This window comes from Sminthopsis crassicaudata, chromosome 1, assembly GCF_048593235.1.
Source record: "Sminthopsis crassicaudata isolate SCR6 chromosome 1, ASM4859323v1, whole genome shotgun sequence".
Taxonomy (NCBI): domain Eukaryota; kingdom Metazoa; phylum Chordata; class Mammalia; order Dasyuromorphia; family Dasyuridae; genus Sminthopsis; species Sminthopsis crassicaudata.
In genome coordinates, this window is record NC_133617.1 from 1,492,174 (window position 1) to 1,514,783 (window position 22,610).

Here is a 22,610-nt window from a genome sequence, read left to right on the forward strand (position 1 = left end):
TGCACCATTGTCCTTATCTTGCACATGGAGCTGACTAATGTCCCTTTGTTTTCTCCAGTGTGACTTGTAGATTAGAGCCAGGCTTCTGTAGATAGACAGTCCCTACTCAGTTCCTGACTCAAGTATGAGCAGTTGTTCCATTGCCTCAAAGTTAAAACTTTGGTTACTGTTCAGGGAGATGTGGCCCCATATTGTGAGAAGCATTTCTCACCTCGTTTCTTCCCTTGCTGTGTCTCTGCTGCTGCAACTTCCAGGGTCTGGGCAGATTTGCTATGAAGATCAACCCATGCATTACTTCCCTGCAGATATGGAGATCGGCTTCTTTCTCCCCCTACAGTCACCTGAAGTGAGCAATGTAACAGGAGCAGAGCGGTTCCAGAGTCCTCCTGACAAGGCTTGTAGGGCTTTTAAGTAAGTGTCTCTATCTGCCTGGGCTCATTTCCACTGAGAGGATGCAAGAAATGTCCTCATTATTAAGTATGAGTCTCTCTCCTCTCCCTTTCTCTTCATGTTTTATCTTCTTGGCAGCTTTCATTGTGTCTCCTTTACTTCAGCATTGAAGAAAGGAAACCCCTCTCCCCTTCTTTTCCCTTCCCCTTCCCCATCAAACAGGTCATCCCCGGGTTTCTGTGTCCCTATCAGGCTCAGGCTTTTGTCTCCCTTCCAGGCCATCCTGACTTCATGGAAATAGTGAAGGGTTAATGGCCTGAAGCAACAGAAGTACTTGGGCCCTTTTGCCTTTCTATCCTAGGACAGAATCCTTTCTGAGTGTCCAGATCCTGAGTAAGGGGAAATCTGCCCCATTCACAGGAAGGGAAGGTGTGTCTCCTCTCTAGATCTGCCTATCTGACAAGAGAGCACTCCTTGTTAGAAAGTCATGGGACCCTTCTTCAGGAAATTTAGGGTTAGGGATTATTCTACTCTTCCCACCTCACTTATGATTTGGAAACATGATCTTCTGTTTACTCCTTCCTGTGGGTAAGTGAATTTATCATTATTTTCTATTCTTTTTGGACGAAGTAATGTTATCATGAAAGTAAGTGTGTCCTAGGCAATCTAATTATTCTTTTCTCACCGTGCATCACAGTACCTTATTTCTCCTTCCCATTATACTCTAAGGCTTCTAGAGTCACCAACCATCCATGTCTTCTTGTGGAATAAGTGAATGACTCAAGCAAACAGTTTCACTGGCACGTAAAGCCAGTAGTCCTCACCCTTTAAGAAATTACCAAAAAATATACTGGAACAATGTGTATGGAGAGAGGTTATAAATGTGGGCAAAGTCCGTCTTCTGAAATGAATTCTGTGTGGTTTGCATTAATGTTCTATGACATTTACCATTAATTCCCCAGAGTTATTGAAAAAAATTACCAGCAAGTCTACATGCCTGGCTTCACCCTGCGCGAGATTTACAGGAATCCCAATCTGTTGCCCAACATTTCCCTGGGATACAGTATATACAACTCCTATTCCAGTGAAGCAAGGACCTTGGAGAACTACCTGAGGTTGCTGTCTGGAACACACCAGCCCCTCCCTAATTACAACTGCAAAGAGGGAGGAAAGGTTGTGGCTGCCATTGGAGGAGCCACATCAGCTCTGTCTGTTCAGATGGCAACCCTGCTTGACCTCTACCGTTTACCCCAGGTGAATGAGATAGAACCTAATACATTCTCTGTTCTACTATACAATCTAGTAGTCACAGCAGTAGTATTAGTTGTAGAAGTAACAGGAGCAGAAGCAGTAAAATAAGATACATTTAAGTATATCTTTAAAAAATTAAAAAATGTTTCACAAATGTATTTCTTTTGATCTTCACAACAAACTCATAATGAAGATATTCTTACAAATCCCATTTAGAGTGGAGAGTACTGTGACTGAGAAAAGTTAGATTGTTATCATGCAGCTAATGATCAACTGGAATACTAATTAATCCGGATTTTCTTAGATCAGTTTAACTCTCTAGTGACTGAACAAAGCCACTGTCCTCATCATCCGGGAAAATGAATAACTCCTAAAAAAGCAACCATATTGTGAGCCAAAAAGGCATTTAGCCTTTAACCTAAGAAAGGATCTGAAAGCAAAACTAGTTCTATTTGCCCATTATACAGATAAGTTCAGTAATGATTGGAGAAGTTAAAATGTTTACTCTACACTACACACTTTACTGACAGAAGAGAACTGATTAAATCTTACCATTCTGGACTTTAAGTTGAATGCACTTTCAGTGTTTTATACCTCATTCTATGAGCTTCATTATTCATAATCACTTAGTTCTTCACTATTAGTCCAGAATTTATTGAGATGAGAATTATTTATAAAGGATACTGAGCATGTGCACTGATGTATAATGTGCTTGTTTTAGGCAGCCCTGGGAAGCTTATGCACAGAGCTGTTTTAAGAGCTTCATATTTACATTTACGAATGGACAAGAGTTTGAGAACATTCCTGACACTGTTCTCAGAGAGGATCCTAACTTTATTAATGGGCACAGAAGGGGAGCAGAAACATTCAGTGCAAGGAGCGACATTTCAGAAAGTAACTCATGTTTTCAAAACTGAAAAGAGAACCCTGTGAGCACTGTAGTTTAAGCTGGCTGCTTAGTGAACTTTGTCTCTGTTCAGTCAGATGGGTGAGTGTTTAGTGTGTTCAGAAGCAAGAAGAAAATTGGGGATGATTTCATGGAAGTGAAATAATAAATATTTAGATTGTTTGCTTTAAAGGAAATAAAGGTCAGTATTGAATGTGGAAGTATGCATATGAAAAGGTGAAGGATTGGAAGCCTCTCTCCTTTTCTCTCCTTCACCAAATGGGCAGATTCTTTCCCACTGTGATGTGTGGGTATATATCCGACCCTCAGATCTGAAACACTATTTGTCATAGAGGATTTGAGTTTTTATCAGCCCTCTTATGCAATCCACGAATATCTGTATTTGTCAATGGGACAAATATTCTTGCCAAAGATTGTGGTAATGATTATCAAATTTTGGGACAAGCCTTCTGATGTGCCTTACAGAATAAACAATACATTTAAAATTTTGTCTCATGATAGGTAATGTGGGCTCATCTGTAGAACAGAGTAATGTTAGGTATAAAGAGTCATGAATGTCTGATGGGGTGTTAAACCATGCTCTCTTTTCCATAGTTTCCATGTGTATAAGAACTTTACAGAAGCATTAGACCACTTATGTGCATTTTAGGACATGTTTCAGCTGTTTGCAATTATTTTACAATTGTATTTATTTTTGTTCTTAAATGTTTACAAGCACATTGTTACTATATTTTATTTCATTGCTTCCAATAATAGCATGTCAAAAACAATTTTTTAATGTTCTGAGCTCCCCATTCTCTTTCTCTTTCTTCCTTTTTGGTGCCCCCTACATAAACTGGAAAGCATTCAGATATCAGTTATACATGTACAATTATGAAAAACATTTCCATTTCAGTCATTTTTAAAAAGAACTCAAAAGAAAAAAGAAAGAAAATGAAATATGCTATGCTTCATTCAGGATTCAGACAATATCAATTCTTTCTCTCTTGATGAAACCTATATTTCTTCATTAGTTCTCTCAAAATTTCTTGATTCATTGATGAGAATTTCTAAATCATTCACAGTTCCTTAGGGTACAATAGTACTAATTCTCCAGGTTATGCTCACTACACTTTACGTCTTTATACCTAGAACTTTCCAGGGATTTTCTTTTGCTTCTCATTTATATCAACCTATTTACATTTCCTCGTCATCATGCACTGTAGCTAGTGTAACCATTTTACAATTGAAATATGTGCATTTGACTTCCAATCTTTACACTTAGCAAAAACAACTGCTTAACGAATTTAGTTCAAATTGGTCCTTTCTCACTTTTGTAATAATATTGGTATATAGATTTGTCAAAGATATTGCTGGATGGAAGGATATGAACAGTTTTAAAGCCTTTTGATCATCTTTTCAAATTTTTTCCCATAATAATTGGATCAGATCACAATTCCAGCAACAGTGTGTTATGTCCCCAGTTTACAATATCCCTTACAGGATTTTTTATGATTATCTTTTTGTTATGTTAATCAATCTAACAAGTGGGATGTGGTATTTCAGAGTTGTTTCACTATGCACACCTCTAAAAATAGTGACTTAGAATTTTTTCATATGCTTAGAGATAACTTTAATATTTGAGAAATGAAGTCAATCTACAATACACATTGCAATTCCCTTGCCCAATTTGCCACTGAATTTCACCAGAGATACTTCGTACAAAAATTTCCCACATTTTCTGCTTTCCTTTCATGTTTTTGGGATATTTGTAAATCTGATAGGTGTCCTTTGCTACATCCAACTTGTTTTGAATTGCATTTCTCTAATGTTGAAAAAACATTTTTTGTTTCCTGTTTGTTCTATTTATATCAATGATACATGAAGAAGAATGAGCTGTCATTATGCTTGAAAAGTCATATTCTTGGACATCTTTAGTGATTGGGAGGATGTCAGATACTCAGCAACATTGTACTGGGGGTGTCTTTCCTGTACCACTCATTTAGATCTCACTAAGTTACTTTAGGAATCTCAGTTTTCTGATTTCATAAAACCAGAAATACATATTCAGGGTATATTGGAAATCAGTTAGATTTTCTTGTTGAAAATATCACAATTAAAACCAGTAATGACATCTATAGATGAATATTATTTTGTCCCAAATCAAAAAAGTACCCAGTGCTGATCATGTGGTTTTCTTTCATTCACCAAAGAAAACCTTGTCTTCAGCCTCAATCATATAGAGCTGGTTTACTCTAGAAATTTGTTCTGGGCCAAAGATCAAATGAAGAAATAATTTATATATTCTGGTTCCTTTGGGAAGCTCAAAGAAGTTTCATTGCTTGAATGCCTTCATTAAGTCATTGTCTTTTTGAGAGCTCACAGAGATGTAGACTTTCAGAGAGAAATTATCATTTGTGTTAAACTTTACAATAAAATATAAAGCTTTCTTCCAAAAAATTATGGCCATTTGAGTAAGTGTATTTTACTTTAGTTCTCTCAGTAGCAGCATGCACCTGCTCATCCATATATTTTTTTTCTCAATCAGATTACTTATGGTCCATTTGATTCCAGTCTTACTGACAAAGTCCAGTTTCCTTCCCTCTATCAGATGGCCCACAAAGCCTCCTCTCTTCACCGAGGAATTGTCCGCTTATTGGCATATTTTCAATGTAACTGGATAGGCCTGATTGTGTTTGATGATATGAGAGGTGAGGAATTCCTCAGGGAAATGAGAGAGGAAATGAAAAAGAACAGAGTTTGTGTGTCCTTCACAGAGAAGATCCCTCTCAGTGACCGAAAAAATAGGGAGACAGCTGAAGCCTTCAAGTTCAGGATCCTAATTTCAGAAGTCAAAGTCATTGTCATTCATACTGACACAGACTCATTAACAGTTATGGGAGACACACCAGGATTTTTATTTCCAATCAAGAAGGTGTGGATTGCCACATCTCATTCAGACACTACAATAAGAGCCCTGTACCATTATGGTTTCACTTTCTATGCTACTCTCTTTTTGTCACACTTGACTACTCCAGTACCTGGGTTTGACAGTTTGATAAGGGAGATTATGTCTCCTTTAATCAGGAGGAACAATTTTATTGAAGCACATAGGCCATCACCTTTGAAATGCTCAGATCAACCAGATATCCCAGAGCAAGATATATATTTACCAAATGGCTCCGTGAAACATTTACCTTTTTACCTTATGGAAATGAGCACATCTGCCTTGAGTTACAACATCTACAATGCTTTATATGCTGTGGCTTGGGCTCTCCATGAAATAGTGATGAAAAAATCCGAGAAAAGGTCCTTGGGAAATGAAGACTCTGTATTGCCTCATCCATGGCAGGTAATATGGAAAGAGGGGTACCTTTTTACCTATGAATTTTTGAGTATATATTTTAATAAGAAGGGGTACACATGAGACATTGAAGCCTTTTCAATTTCCAAAACTATTCTTATTGTGTATTTCTCAAAGTTTTTATTGTTGGTTTCCAATATTTGTCAAAAAGCATATAAAGTTATTATGAAATTTCCTTCCTAGAGTGTTAGAGTTGTAAATAACGTTAGGTTTCATATTTCCTATTCAGCTCTGGACTTCTTTTATCAGAAATATTTGAAGGCCCTTTATTTCATTAGGAACACAATTTTTTTCCTGAAGGACTGGACTCAGGTTTTCTGGGTAGGTGATTTTTATTTGCAAGCCAGATCCTTTTTTTTCTTTTTTTTTTTTTTTTTTCCAAATTAGGTTATTCATTGCACTCTGTTCTTTCAATTAAGAAGATGAGGATTCTTTTTTCATCCTCAATGTGGCTCCAATGTATAGATGTGTTTCTTTCTGAATTCTTGCATGATTTTTTTCCTTCACGTTGGAGGTACAGAATTGGGGTATAATATCCTGGTGATATCCTTTGGGGATCTTTTTCAGTAGATGATCGCTAGTTCTTTCATGCTCTATTTTCTCTTCATATTTGGGAACACAGGAGAAATTTACTTGATACTTTCTTGAAAGATAGAATCCATGTTCTATTTGATTGTAGAATTCGTGTAGTCTCATAATATAAGTCTCACATAAATGATCTGCCTTCTTTCTGTTTTTCAGGTCAGCATTTTCCATTGTGATACTGATTACTATTTTTCATTCTTTTTCCTTTTGGTTTTGTATTCAATTTTCAAAAAATCATTATCTTCTGCCTTCTTAGTTCTAATTTTTAAAGAAATATTCTCCTCAATGGCCTCTATATTTCCTGTTCAATTTGTTCAATTCTGATTTTTAAGACTTTTTTCTCTTCTAAGTCTTTTTCTGCTTCCTTTTACATCTCTCTCATTTTTATTCATTCTTTTTTCTCTACCTCTCTGACTTCATTTTGAAAATTCATTTAGAAGTCTTGTGTGGCTTTAGACCAATTGTTACTTTCACTGAGGACTTTGGATATAGGAGCTTTGACTTTATTTTCTTCTCAGTATAGATTTTTCATCTTCCTGTTCATCACAGTAATTTTCTATGATTAGGACCATTTTTGGTTGTTTACCAATTTTCCCAGCCTATATTTTGACTTTACTTGTGTACTAGAGTAGTAGTGTAAAGGATCACAGTTCCAAGCTTCAGGAATTTGGTGCAGCTATTTTCAGGGATTCTTCTAGGTTGCTAGAATTCTCAATTCTCCCAAGGTGGTCTGATCTTGGAAGAAATATGTTTATTAATGTCTTGGCTTCTATTCTGTACTTCGAATTACCACAAGCACTTTTTCCTGCCCTGCAGCTGTGAGAAGATCCATCTTGTGCTGTGCCTAAATGTTCTTGTGTGCTAGTTTTCTTTCTCACTCTCAAACTGTGAGCCAGGCAGGTGTGCTCGATCTGGGTACTGGTAAAGCAACCGAGTCCTGTCCCAGGGCTTTAAAAGAGACCCCTGTGATACCCTTCTGACAAGCTCTTCAACCCTCTTAACATCTGTGGTACAATAACTGCTGCAATGACTGCCACTTCTGCATTCTCCTCAGGTGGTGTGTATTCGGTGGCTAATGTATTGAGCTCTTGGTTGGCTTTGAATGTCACTCAAATGGTGATGGGAGAAAACCACTGGAGATTATCAAGGATGGGAGTGCCACAGTCTGGCCTGTGCTTCACAATAATCCCTTCCAAGGCAGGATGGAGGGTAGTATAAGAGAGGCTTAGTCAGAGGCGCCCACCAGGAGCCTATTGCAATAATCCAGGTGTGAAGTCATGAGGATGTTCCAGTAGCAGAGAACAAGAGGGGAACATATTAGAGAGATGTTGCAAGCAGACCTTGGCAATAAATTATATAATGGGGGTGAGAAATAATGAGGATTTGAGTGTGAAACTAAAACTACAAACCTGGGAGATGCAGGCAACCTGCGGGTGTCAGAGGGTCCTTTCTGTGTCCCAGGAGAAACACAGATTTGATCACACCTGAAAATAAGACCACAGGAATCCATAAATTCTCACGTACAATTGCCTTTCCCTGTGGTACCGCTCACTAATGAGCATTTCTCTCCTCTTTCAGCTACACTCCTACCTGAAGAACACCCAGTTTAAGAACGTTGTTGGTGAGCAGGTGTTTGTGGATGAGAACAGACGTACAGAGGCCCAGTATGCCATTATGAACTATGGATACTTTAATTATGAAAATGATCATCTTCTGTATGTGGGGGACTTTATTCCTGAAGCTCAGCCCGGTCAATATTTTACAATTTGTGCAAATGTCATAGTGTGGGACCTGTGGAGTTCAAAGGTCAGAGACATTCTTGTTAATTTATGCTCCTAAATAGGAAGAAACCTTGACCTATGTGGTGTACTCTCCATTATTGACAGGTGCAGCTGGGTGGGAAAATGGCTAGAATGCAAGATCTCGTTCTCTTTCACTTGTTATAAGTTCATACATTTGTCCCCTGTTTTCTCTGTAGCAATACTCTTTCTTATTTCTTACATCACTATAATACTTTATTATATTTATGCACATCTACATAAGTATATTGTTAAATGCACTGAGAAATTGTTTCATATATATACATATATGTCAATTTTTATCTATGTATTCACACAGATACCTAAAAATATAATATGTAGTTCAACAAATCTTCAATTTATGGGTACCATTTCATATTAATATTTTTTTGCCATTTCCAAAGCAGACATAAATATATTTAATTGTATTTTTTCAACTTATATAGCAAAGAAGGAAAAAAGTCTTTAATTTGTACACATCAGAACATAGAGGAGTCAATATATAACCATGACTTTCCTTTACATATTACTTACTTTTTTCCTAAAAGATGTATCTGTGTATCTATCCATCTATCTGTCTATCTATCTATCTATCTATTTGTGTGTGTGTGTGTGTGTGTGTGTGTGTGTGTGTGTGTGTGTGCAAAATAATAGTAACCATGTGCTTTCTCTCTTTGGAGATAAATTGTCTATACTTGCATCTTTCCTTTGTTTTAGAAGTTACAGCACACAAAATGTCTTAGGCTTCAAAAGTATTATTAAAAAAACCCATTGCTGTTAATGTGCAGAATATATTCTTAGTTGAATTCATTTTATTTTTTATTATTTCATGCAACTCTTTCCCTCTTTTCCTAAAATCAACCAAGTTATCATGTCTAATAGCACACCACTATTCTATTATTACTACATACATCAAATATTATTTAGTCATAGTGGATATAGCATTGATTCTGGGGCCAGAGGGACCTGACTTTACATCCAGTCTGAGACACTGAACACTGCCTAGATGTTTGACCCTGAGCAAGTCACTTAATCCCAATTCACACATACACCCATGCATCCCCATAACCCACCCACCCACACAGACAAACACATACACTCACACATACATTCACTTACAACCAAGTAAGACCAAAGTCTCTTACAATTATCTTTTATCATCTCATTGTTGAAATGAACCAAGTCCATCAGAGCTGATTATCATATAATCTTACTACTCTGTAAAATGTTGTCAGGGTTCTGTTCATTTCACTCAGCCTCATTTTAATTAAGTTTTTCTAAGTTTTTCTCAAATCATCCTGGTCATCCTTTCTTACAGAACAATACTATTCCATGAAATTCCTATGCTATAATTTATTCAGCCTTTCCCCCACTTATGGGAATCCACTCAAGTTCCAGTTTCTTATCCCTATGAAAAGAGCTGCTCAAAACATTTTTTCATTTATGTGTTCTTTGCTCTCTTTTAAGATCTCTTTGAGATAGACACTCAGTAGACACACTGCTGGATAAGAGGATATGCCCATTTTCTTAGTCCTTTCAAATTCTCTAGAATGGTTGAGTCATTCCCGAACTCCACCTTAATGCATTAGAGTCCAAATTATTCCATATCTCCACCAACATTAATTATTATCTTTTTCTGTTATTTTATTCAATTAAAGAAAGTGTCCTTTATTTGGATTTTCATAGTCTATATTGATTTAGAGCAGTAGTCTTCAAACTTTTTAAATAGGGGGCCAGTTCACTGTCCCTCAGACTGTTGGAGGGCTGGATTATAGTAAAAACAAAAGCTCATATTCTGTCTCCACACCTCAGCCCATTTGCCATAGCTTGGTGGGCAGAATAAATGTCCTCAATGGGCCCCATCTGGCCCCCGGGCCATAGTTTGAGAACTCCTGATTTATGGTATATTTTTATATGACGACAAATGGCTTCAATTTCTTCATCTAAAAATAGTTGGTTCATTCTTTTGACCATTTATCAATTAGGGAATGGCTTATATTTTTATAAAATTGACTTATATACCTTCATACCATGTATACATACATACATACATACATACATATATATATATATATATATACACACATATATATATATATATATGTGTGTGTGTGTGTGTTTCTGTGTACATACATATATAAGTATAGGTATTTATTTATTTGAGAAATGAGATCTTCAAAAGAGAGAGAGCAATTTAAGTCCTCCTCTGTTAATCTAGGGAGCCTATATTTTTGGAGGAAGTCTTCCATTTCACTTAAGTTATCAAATTTATTGGCATAAAATTGGGCAAAGTAATTCCTTATTATTTCTCTAATTTCCTCTTCATTGGTGGAAAGATCCCCCTTTTCATTTGTAAGACTAACAATTTGATTTTCCTCTTTCTTTTTCTGATCAGATTTACCAAAGGTTTATCTATTTTATTGGCTTTTTCATAAAACCAACTCTTGGTTATTTATTAATTTAATAGTTTTTTTTACTTTCAATATTATTAATTTCTCCTTTTCATTTTTGTATTTCAAATTTAATTTTTGGTTGGGGGTATTTAATTTGGTCTTTTCTTAGCTTTTTAAGTTGCATGCCCAATTTGTTAATTTTCTCTTTCTTTATTTTCTTCAAATAAGCCTCTAAAGATATAAAATTTCCCCTTATTACTGCTTTAGCTGCATCCCACAGATTTTGGTATGATGTCTCATCATTGTCATTGTCTTGGGTGAAATTATTAATTGTTACTATAATTTGCTCTTTCACCCAGTCATTCTTTAAGATGAGATTGTTCATTTTCCAATTACTTTTTGCCCCTAACTTTTTACTGAATGTAGCTTTTATTGCATTGTGATCTGAGAAGAAGGCATTTATTATTTCTGCCTTCCTACATTTAATTTTGAGATCTTTATGTCCTAATATATGGTCAATTTTTGTATAGGATCCATGAACTGCTGAGAAGAAAGCATATTCCTTTCTATTGCCATTCAGTTTTCTCCAAAAGTCTATCATACCTAGTTTTTCTAATGTTCTATTTACTTTTTTAATTTCTTTATTATTTGTTTTGTGGTTTGATTTGTCTAAATCTGAGAGTGCAAGCTTGAGATCTCCCACTATTACAGTTTTACTGTCTATTTCTTCTTGCAATTCTATTAACTTTTCCTTTAGAAAGTTAGATGCTATACCACTTGGTGCATATATGTTTAGTATTGATATGGCTTCATTATTTATGCTACCTTTCAGCAGGATATAGTTTCCTTCCTTATCTTTTTTTAACTAGATCAAATTCTGCTTTTGCTTGATCTGAGATAAATATACCCCTGCTTTTTTGGCTTTTCCTGAAGCATAATAGGTTCTGCTCCAACCTTTTACCTTTACTCTATATCTATCTCCCTGCTTTAAGTGTGTTTCCTGTAGCCAACATATTGTAGGTTTCTGATTTTTGATCCAGTCTGCTATCCGTCTCAGTTTGATGGGAGCGTTCATCCCATTCACATTTACAGTTAAAATTACTAAATCTGTATTTCCTGCCATCATATTATCCCCAGATTATGCTTTTTCCCTTGACCTCCCTGAACCCCTTCCCCGATATTTAATTTGCAGACCCTCCTTGTGATGCGCAGCCCTCCCTTTTTGTAGTATCCCTCCCCTCTCCCTCCAAGTCCCTTCACTTATTCTCCTTTTCCTTTTCCCTTTTCCTCTCCCCCCTTTTAATGAGGTGAGATAAAATTCTCTGAAAAACAAATATGTCAATTATTTACTCTTTGAGCCTCTTCTGATGAGAGTAAGATTCACACAATGTTTCTCCCCCTCACTAAATTCCCTCAGATATGGTGTATTTTCTATGCCCCTTCCTTGGATGTAGTTTCCCTCTTTTTATCATTCCTTCCCCTTTTTCTGAAATGACCTCCTTCCCTTTACTACACCCCACTTTTTTTCTTTTATATCAGTAAAATCAAATTATCCATGAGTACTTTTTATATACCCACAACAGAGTTACAGTTCTCAAGGGTTCTGTGTACCTTTTTCTGTTTCTCTTCAGTCTTGTGGATGTAGATCAAATTTTTTGTTTAAGTCTGGTTTTTTTCTTAGAAACATATAGAATTCCTCTATTTCATTGAATGACCATCTTCTTCCATGGAAAAAGATGCTAAACTTAGCTGGGTAGTTCATTCTTGCTTGCAGTCTTTGATCTTTTGCATTTTGGAATATCAGGTTCCAGGCCCTTCTATCTTTTAATGTGGAGGCAGCCAGATCTTGAGTGACCCTTATTGTGGCACCTTGGTATTTAAATTGTTTTTTTCTAGCTTCTTGCAAGATTTTCTCCTTTGTGTGGTAATTCTTCAGCTTAGCCACAATATTCCGTGGTGTTCTTTTTTTACGGTCTGTTTCAGAAGGAGTTCAATGAATTTTTTCGACATCTACTTTCCCTTCTGTTTCTATTATCTCTGGACAGTTCTCTTTGATAATTTCCTGTAAAGTAGAATCTAGGCTCTTTTTTTGGTCGTAGTTTTCGGGACGTCCAATGATCCACAGATTATCTCTCCTAGATCTATTTTCCAGGTCTATAGATTTTCCCAGTAAGTATTTGACGTTATTCTCCAGCTTCTCATTTTTTTTTTGTTTTGTTTGACTGCTTCTTGGGTTCTCTGTGAATCATTCATTTCTATTTGTTCCATCCTGAATTTTAAGGAGTTATTTTCTTCTTTCACAGTTTTTAGTTCTTTTTGTAAATGCCCAATTTCGTTTTTAAATGAATTATTTTGCTCTATTGAATTTTTTTCCATTTCCCTAATTTTTTTTGAGAATTATTTTCTTTTTCCAATTCAGAAATTTTATTTTCTTGAGACTTTTTTAACCTTTTCTAATTCACAAATTTTGTTTCCCTGCATCTCCTGTGAATTCTTTATTTTTTCCAACTCCAATTTCAGAACGTTGTTATTCTTTATCATAGCTTCCCTTTCCTTTCCCCATTTTTCTTCAAACTCTCTTAGCTTTTTAATAGTCTCTTCAAGGAGAGAGTTATATGATGGGGGGCAGGTATCGTTCCCCTTTAGATTGTTATCTGCTGACACTCTGCTGTTAACTTCCTCGGGGTTGGATACCCACTCTTTCTCTGTGTAGAATGATTAGTCAATAGATCTTTTTGGCTTCTTGCTCATGATTAAAAAATCTTTTGGGATCTGTCCCTGGGGAAGGAAATTATTTATTTATTTCTTTACCAGCTTCCTCCCAGACTGGATGGATGCAGTGGCCCCTGCGCCTGAGCTAAGAGAGAGCTCTGGGAGACAGTTGCCCACCCCCTCCCTGGAGGTGCCTCACAGGTGATCCGCAGGATTGTGCTGTGAGGGTGCTGTGTCCTAGGGCTTCCCTGAAGTTTGAGATTGACCAGTAAAGGCAACACAAAGCCCAGCCTATTTGTCATGGTGGGGCGTGGATGTCTGCAGCAGGTGACGTGAAAAGCCCATGTGCTCAAACTGGAAGTGTCTGCCAGAAACCACACTCCCTATTTCAAAGGTTCCACTTAACTGGGACTTCCAGGGCTGAGTTCCACAGCCTCCAGCTGAGCCAGGCACTATGTGTTACCTTAGGCCATATCTGCCCTCTTCTCAATCTCTTAACTAGCCACAGGTGAAAGCTAGGGGCCACACCCAAAGTGCTGAGATCTGCTGAGTCACCTCCGGGATTGGGAAGATCCAGTCTCTGGCTTTAAATTTTTTTTAAAAATGGCTTAGATTTCTCTTCTGAACTGCTGTTTTATAAGCAGAGAAGAGCTAACAACCTGTGCCAGATTCTTCTATCTCAGTGGCTTATCTGATCCCAGAGCCCTCCCCAGTGCAATCGCCTCAGTATGCCAGCACCCAACTGTCTGTGCTGGCTTCTCTTCTTCCTCCCCTGGGAACTGACATTTCCTGTTGAAACTCCAGATTCTCTTCAGCTGGTAAGTCATGCTTCCAGTCCTTGTGGTATCTATAAGTCCAGCGCTATTTTTGAGGCTGATTTATCTAATTGGTTGTGAGGAAATAAGGACGTTCACAGAGTCGTGTGTATCTTCTCTGCCATCTTGCTTTTTTACAATTTTAAAAAAAATTATAGCGTTTTATATACAACACATATACATGGGTCATTTTTCAACACTGACACTTGCAAAACTTTCTAATCCAACTTTTCCCCTCCTTTCCCCTACCCTCTCCTTTATATGGCAGGTAGACCAATACATGTCAAATATGTTAAATTATATGTATTTAACATATACAATATATGTAAACATATAAGTTTCTTAAAAAAGAGCTAGAAAAAAATTGGCAAAGTAAAGGAACGCTTTGCAGGAGGTTCAGGAAATCATCTTCCTGAAAAACAGAATTTGTGAAATGGAAAAGATAAACAGTTCCCAGGCAAATAGAATATGTGAATTGGAAAAGTTAAACAATTGCAAAGAAAACAGAATTTTTGAATTGGAAAAAGGAAATAATTCTTTTTTAAAAACTTGGGAAAATGGGCAAAAAATTCCATAGAACAAAACAACTCTTTAAATTAAAAAAACTCAATTGGACAAATACAAAAAAAATAAAAAAAAGTGAATGAAGAAAATCATGCTATGGAATATTATTGTTCTTTAAGAAATGACTAGCAGAATGATTTCAGAGAAGCCAGGAGAGACTTACAGGAACTGATGCTAAGTGCAATGAGCAGAACCCACAACAATACTATATTATGATGAATTCTGATAGACATTAATCTCTTCAACAATGAGAAGATCCAAATCTCTTTCAATGAACAGAAGCAGCTACATCCAGAGAAAGAACACTGGGAAATTAATATGGACCACAACAAAACATATCCTCTCTTTCTGTTATTGTTTGCTTGCATTTTTGTTTTTTCCTCTCAGATTGTATTTACCTGTGTGGTAGGGATAAAATCAGATCCATATTTAGATTTAGAGCCAATCTGATTTTAGCCTCCTCAGGGTCTGAAGTCTGCTCTCTTTCCTATAAAATCTACCAATAGTTAGAGCATGCATTGCTTTTTGCTCACTTTAAGAAAAAAACAAATCTATGGTCTGCTTATGGGGGACAGGGTGGTATTTCCAAGCTGCCTCTACAGACAGTAGGAAGTGGCAGTGAAGCAGCAGTGGGGACAGCACCCAGAGGCTGCCTTGAGATTAGCCATTGTGCTGAAATCAGTAGCAGAGGGAAGGCAGTATCTACACTGGGAGCAGTGATTGGGAGCAGCAGGGGGCTGCACTTGGATCACACTGAGTCCCTCTGGCTGTTGGTTGTATTTGGCCAGGTCCTGAAATACTCTATTGTTTTGGAGTTATAGCCTTTACCCCTGTGTTTATAGCTTCTCTGCTGATCTACTGTATGCTGCAAGGGTAGAGTAGCTGACACTGTGCTAAAGTGTTCCCCCCAGATTTTCCACCAGCAGACACCACACCCCACACCCCTCCAGTTTGCTCAGGGTGAGTTGTTTCCTGTGGTATCACTGCCTGTCTGATTTCTGTGTCTGGACTAACCCCAGTCTGTCCCCACGCACGAGCAAAACAGACCTTTTCTGAAGAATTTCGAGGATATTTTCAGTTGGCAATGTGTTGTACTCTCAATATCCATGGGTTCTGACAGTCAAGCACTCAATGTGAGACTGAATTTTGTTGAAATTGATTGAGGGTTAAGGAGAGCTTAGGAAGTTGCATGTGTTCTTGCCACTATCTTATTACCACCCCCAACCAAATAGATTTAAAGAAATAATTAATATCTGTATCTTTCCCATTTTTGCCAAATTTGTTTTCTAAAGAGTTGTTTCTTACAGATATTTCCATATCTCCTTTTCTACGCTTAGATTATTATTTTCAAATTGTCATAATTTTACTTCATAATTCATATTCCTACACATTTTATCTCTCATCTCTTTTTTAAGATTTTTTTTAGTTTTTTCAGGACAGGCTTTTGAGCTTCACAAGAGTTCATATTCGCCCCTGAGATTTTACTCATAGGCATTTTGCCATTATCATCCTCTTCCACACTTCTATTATGATGTTACCTGACTGATACCTCTTTATGGTCAGATCTTTTTTTTTTTTTCCTGCTCTTCTCACGTGTAAAAGTTGAGCTCTGTTCCTTGGACACACAAGAGATTGTCTCAAGCTTCTTTTGCAGAAGAACAGGGGTCTCTCACTGACTGTGTGGGGCCCATGGTGTTGCAGGCTTTGCTACTGGGCTGGCTCCCTGAGGCTCCCTGACTCCCAGGGTCTCTTCTATGTTTGCCCTTGATGTCTCACATCAGAACTGTTGATGCACTGGCTTTCTAGATGAGGACACAGTACACACTCTTCTTGTACTTTGGCTAAGAACTTCACACTAAATTCCCAATGCTGGACTTCTCCAGGCTGTCCTAGATGTACCCCACCTCTGCTGGGCCATGATGCCCCCTGTGCTGTCCACAAAGGCCTTTCCTGAAGGCATTCCAATATAGCTTAAGCTGAAAAATTATATTCCAAATGTTTCTGGGTTCTGTCACTCCAAAACACAATCGGGCACTTGTTCTGCCAAAAGTGTACATCACTCCTTCACCAAGTGTTTCACCTTCTCTTTCATCACTTATTATTGAAGAAAACATTTCCAGTACAATATTGAATAATAATGGTGTAAATGGCAACCCTTGTTTAACCCTTGACCATATTAGGAATACATTTAAGCAATTAATATTCACATTACTTTGGGACCAGCACTTGCAGTATAATGGCCATGCACAAGAAGAATCTTCAGGATCTTTTTGAGATCTGTCCCACATCTATGACTGAAACTGGGGAAGGCATCTTCTTTGTAATTGGCCAATATATGGACTATCTTTAAATGATCAGGGTGTGAAATACATTTTTATGAATGATTCAATAAGAGAAGGTTTGTCACTGAGTGCTGCAGAAGAGGAGGTGACAAATGGTAAAAATAAGTTGGACCATGTCATCTTCATATACACTTTTAATTATGTATCTGAGGAGGTGAGGTGGCTCACAAAACCAGAATGGCAAAAAACAGCTGCGTTTTTCTTCACAAACATAAATAGTTATCAGTTATAAATGTTTATTCCAGTCTCCTGTCACTATCTTAGGTTCCCTCTGCGGTATGTACTGCCAGTTGTCCTGCTGGATTCAGGAAGTTTCCTTTAGAGGGGAAGCCTCCTTGTTGCTTCAACTGCTCCCCATGCTCAGAAGGAGAAATCTCCAGTCATAGGGGTGAGTTACTGCAAGGAACCCTACTTCTTGGTAACTTGGGGAAGTACTAGCATGTCTCTTTGGGTCTTCACTGTGTATGTGACAGGGCAATAAAAAAAGTAAAGATCACAAAAAAGAGGGAGAAACAATGAGGAGAAAAATATTTTTTAGGAAACAGAGAGAATGCTGAAGTATGGCTCTAGTGTGTCACTGAAGCATTCTAGCTGCTAATTTCAGGTCTCATGGATCTGAAAGCTAGGGTGAAAATAAGGTCAATCCAATATTCCAAATACTAGTGAAAAAATACAAATGGAGGATCCAAAGACAATTTTTCTTTTAATTAATTGATGGAATGAAGGTATTAAAGGGTTGCCTTTTCCTGAAAAGGCTTCATTTCTCTTGGGATTTATAAAAGGAACAATTCCAAAACAACAGAAAAATTTTTCTATAAAAAACTTGCCAGCTATTTAATAGGTTATTAATCAATCAGTCAATCAATAGTCATTTAATAGGAGAAGAACTTGGTCATAAATAGTGGGACAGAGTGATAAAAAGGAGGTGAATCCTTCATTCAGGGAGATTCTATTCCAACAGAGGAGACAAGAATACACACACTGTCTGTGTCTACCAAGAAAATGTTTAAAAATTTATATAAATTCAACAATATTAATTTTGGAAAGGTGTACCCTGGGAGCTGCAAAGAATGAGGAAGTATGGATACAAGCAGCTCTTCAACTTGAGTTGTTGCCCAACACAACTCAGAAGCAATCTGGATATTTCATACTGAATGACTCCGCTTTCTAAGCTTACTGTCCTTAGTGATTGTGTTAAGAAAAAAAAGTAACATCACTTATGTAAAAGAAATAAAGAGAACTTGAACAAAAGCCAACCAGGAATCAAGGACAAGAAGAGTTTTGATCTGACAAGTATACCAAGGAAGTTACCTGTGACTGTGTCATCCAGTAAAGAGAGAATGGGATTTTGAGTCCTATGGAAGCAGAAGGACTTGCTGCAGCTCTCCTGACTATTTCCTGCAGTGGGAATGTAGAGAAATGTTTTAATCTAAATTTTAAGTCCTTGTTTGTCTCCTGCAGATGCTGAGCAGTGTCAGAAGTGCCCAGAGGATGAATATCCCAGTGAGCAGAGAGATAGATGCCTCCCCAAGACTGTGACCTTCCTGGATGTGAATGAACCTTGGGGGAAGGCAGTGACAGCTGTAGCTCTTTCACTCTCATTCTTCACTGCCCTGGTTCTGTGGGTCTTTGTGAAATTCCAAGACACTCCCATAGTCCAGGCAAATAATCGGAACCTCAGCTACCTGCTCCTCACCTCCCTTTCCTCCTGCTTCCTCTGCTCCTTGCTCTTTGTGGGCCGTCCCACCACTGCTTCCTGTCTTTTCCAACAAACAGTATTTGCAGTTGTGTTCACAGTGGCCATTTCCTCCATTTTGGCCAAAACCATCATAGTGGTTCTGGCTTTCAGGGTTACAGGGCCAGGGAGCAGGATGCGGATATTCCTTCATCCTAGAGTGCCCTACTGTGTTGTTCTCATCTGCTCTGGAATTCAAGGGCTTTTCTGTGCCATCTGGTTGGGGACCTCTCCCCCCTTTCCAGAAGCAGACACACTCTCTGAATCCAGGTACATCATCCTCACATGTAACGAGGGCTCCGCCTTTGCATTTTACTGTGTCCTGGGCTACATGGGCTTTTTGGCCCTGGGCAGCTTCACCATAGCCTTCCTGGCCAGGAACCTGCCTGATGCCTTCAATGAAGCCAAGTTCATCACTTTCAGCATGCTGGTGTTTTGCAGTGTCTGGATCTCTTTCCTCCCCACATATCAGAGCTCCAAAGGGAAAGCCGTCATGATTGTAGAGATCTTCTCTATCTTGACCTCTAGCACTGGGTTACTGGGCTGCATTTTTTTTCCCAAATGTCTTGTGATTCTCCTGACATCATGGGAAAATATCATAAAACAGAACAAGAATCAAAGGAGTTCCAGGAGCAAGAATTTTTCATTTTTCTAAAATTTGATATCCTTATTTGCCCCCATTCCATGTAAAACACTATTTTTAATGTTTTTTTTCAAAGGTTTGACTTCCACATTCTCTCCCTTCTTTTTCAACCCCAGAACCATTAAGAAGCCACACATGCAGTTACACAAAATATTTATATAAATGTCTTGTTGAGAAATATACAGGCTTTATTCCTCAGCTTAAGACAAAGACCCCTTAAACATAATTTTTTACAAACTGTGTAACACCAACAGTTTCATCATAAAGACCTTCAGAGTAGTTTTGGATCATTGTGTTGTTGAAAAAGCAAAGTTATTTGCAGGTGACCTCTGCACTCTATTGCTGGACTTTGTAAACATTACCTTTCAGTTTTCATATTGAAGAGGAAACCCCAAAATTCCAAAAAATCCTTAAAGGAGAAAACCTCCTTTGATCCTGCCTCAGTGAGGGGACTCCTCTCTTAGCACAAACAGTTTCTTCTATGTTATCTGGGTGGGGATGGCTCAGTCCTGAAATCCATTGAATTCAATTCAAATTATAACCCTGGCTGAAAATCCAGCCAGGAACTAGCCTGGGACTTGACCCACAAGCTCCCTTCAGCTTGTAGCCAATGCCCCCTATCATAAAAGATGCACACTGCAGCTCTCACTTTGCAGAGGGTCTAAACATGCCAGCACCATGCCTGGCACCAAAGACTCCCTGCCCACTAGAACACTGTTTCTGGTGCCCTTTTAATTCTACCTTCATCTTTTACTAATGACAATTTAACTTTACTTCCAAATACCAAAATGAACCTCTTTTATCAATCTAGGTTTTTGGGTCTGTAAATTCCTTTACAGGGGACTCTTGAACCACCTCTAGACTTCATTGAACTCTGTATCCTTGTGCAGAATCCAAAGGGGTTGCAGGGGAGCTCCATTGGACTACCTATACCCTGAACCTTTCGCTAGACCTCAATTCAACCCTAATTTCATTTAGGTACCCCCAAGTCTAAACATCTTCACTATGTGTGTGAATATGTTTCCAGATTTTTCTGATCATCATATTTACAGAATCATCAAAGCATTCCATCACAATTCCATACACAATTTCTTCAGCCATTCTGCATTTGATGAGAATTCCCTCAATTTATACTTCTTTCCCTAAGAATAGAGGTGATATCGATATTTTTGTACATATATTTCCTTTTCCTTTTTTTCTTAATCCCTTTTAGGTTTCAAGCCATGTAGTGTTAGTTTTTGATGGAAGAATTTGCATAATTTTGTGGGCTCTTCAACATATATCATATATTTTAATCATTATCAGTTGAGAACTGGCTCATATTTTAATATATTTCATTCCTTTATCTATACATTTGAAAAGAGCTGGCTGCAACAAAGAAAGTTGCTTCAAAATTGTTTTCACAATGACTATTGCTACAGGCATTTTCCCCTTTTATTCTATTTTATTTTTTCAATTTATCCCTCATAAAAGGCTTTTACTTTTCATCATACATTTCACAATATTCCTTCCTTTCTCACCCTAGTCCCTGCTCATATTCCTTTATCCTCTTACTATCTTGCAAAACAATATTGATTTCTACATCTAGGTTGAGTGTGTATGTTATTTCCTCTTAGAGCCAATTCAAATGAATGTAATATTCACTCACTCTCCCTCCTCACCTCCCTTCTGGCTACTAAATGCTTTATGTTGCCTTTTTAACAGAAGATAATTTATGCTATTTTACTTCTCCCCTTCCCTTTCTCCCAATACATTCCACCCACTTTTAAATTTAATGTAATTTCTTTCACAAAGTATTCTTTCATATTCCTATTCAATTCACACCTATACACTCTGTTTATAAACACTCCTTCTAAATTCCCTAATAATGGGAAATTTCTCATGAATTATAAGCATCATCCTCCCATGTACACATATAAGCAAATAAATCAAGTTAAATGCTTTATTATTTCCATTTCCTGATTAATGACTTGTGCATTTCCTGAGTTCTTAATTTGGAAGTGAAATTTTCTGTTCAGCTCTGGTCTTTTCACCATAAATATTTGGAATTCCTCTATTTTACTGAGTTCCTCCCTTTTTCCTGAAGGTTTATCAACAGTTTTACTGGGCAGGTGATTCGTGGTTCCAATCCTAGCCCCTTTCCTGTACAGAATTTTATATTCTAATACTCTGATACTTTAAAGAAAAAGTGAAAATAATCTTGTGTATTGTCTTTTCACTATACTTGAATTTTTTCTTTCTAGATATTTGCAATATTTTCCCATTTACGGAAAAGTTCTGGAATTGGACTACCATATTTATGGACATTTCCTTTTCAAATTCTACTGCTGGTGATCAGTGCATTCATTCCACTTGTTTTTTATCCTCTAGAATACCAATACTTTTCTTCGATAATATATTACCACAAGATGTCTAGGACGTCTCTCCTGGACAATTATTTTTCCAATGAGATGTATCACATTGTTTTCTACTTTTTCATTATGTATATTTCGATTGATTATACCTGGATTTCTCATACAGGCCTTAGCTTCCATTTGACCAATTATACCTTATATTTTTACCAAGACAGCAGCAGATTCAGAGTCATTACTCCTTGTTTGGGACATCAAGCTAAGGCTGGGACTTTGCTGGCTTGATCTATAACACTCCTGAGATCCTACTTCACAATAGACCTTTCCTGATGGGAAGTTGTCTTAGGTTAAAAAAATGTTCTAGTTCATCTTTTCCTAAGTAACAGCACTCTAAAATGTATTTGTCATTGTTTTAAAGGAATTTGGAGCATTTGCTGTGAAACCTGAAGTGAGTTTATTCTTTATTTGGCCTTCTGAGCTCTGTTTGCAAGATGGTATTGGGATCGTAGAATAGCATTTATTTTTCTTTCTTTCTTTTATTTTTTTCTTTATTAAAGCTTGTTTATAAAATTATGCATGGACAATTCTTCAATACTGACCCTTGCAAAATGTTGTGTTCCAATTTCCCCCCTTTCCTCACCCCTTCCCTGAGATGCAAAGTAGTTCAGTATATGTCAAACATGGTAGAAATATAGATTAAATTTTATATGTTCATATATATCTATACAATAATCTTGCTGTGCAAAAAATCAAATGAAACCAGAAAAAAACTTATAGGCA

The 22,610-nt window shown here is 37.3% G+C and overlaps 1 protein-coding gene across 1 annotated transcript in view; it reads left to right on the forward strand.

Moving 5' to 3' along the window:
• Positions 1 to 22,344, forward strand: part of LOC141550087 (vomeronasal type-2 receptor 26-like) — a 44,986-nt gene extending 22,642 nt beyond the window's left edge. The window contains exons 3-8 of the mRNA XM_074280741.1: positions 175 to 411; positions 1,353 to 1,644; positions 5,076 to 5,879; positions 8,055 to 8,226; positions 18,563 to 19,335; positions 22,249 to 22,344. Coding sequence (XP_074136842.1) covers positions 175 to 411; positions 1,353 to 1,644; positions 5,076 to 5,879; positions 8,055 to 8,226; positions 18,563 to 19,335; positions 22,249 to 22,344 — 2,374 coding nt within the window. The remainder of the gene's footprint in view (positions 1 to 174; positions 412 to 1,352; positions 1,645 to 5,075; positions 5,880 to 8,054; positions 8,227 to 18,562; positions 19,336 to 22,248) is intronic.
• Positions 22,345 to 22,610: the final 266 nt, after the last annotated feature.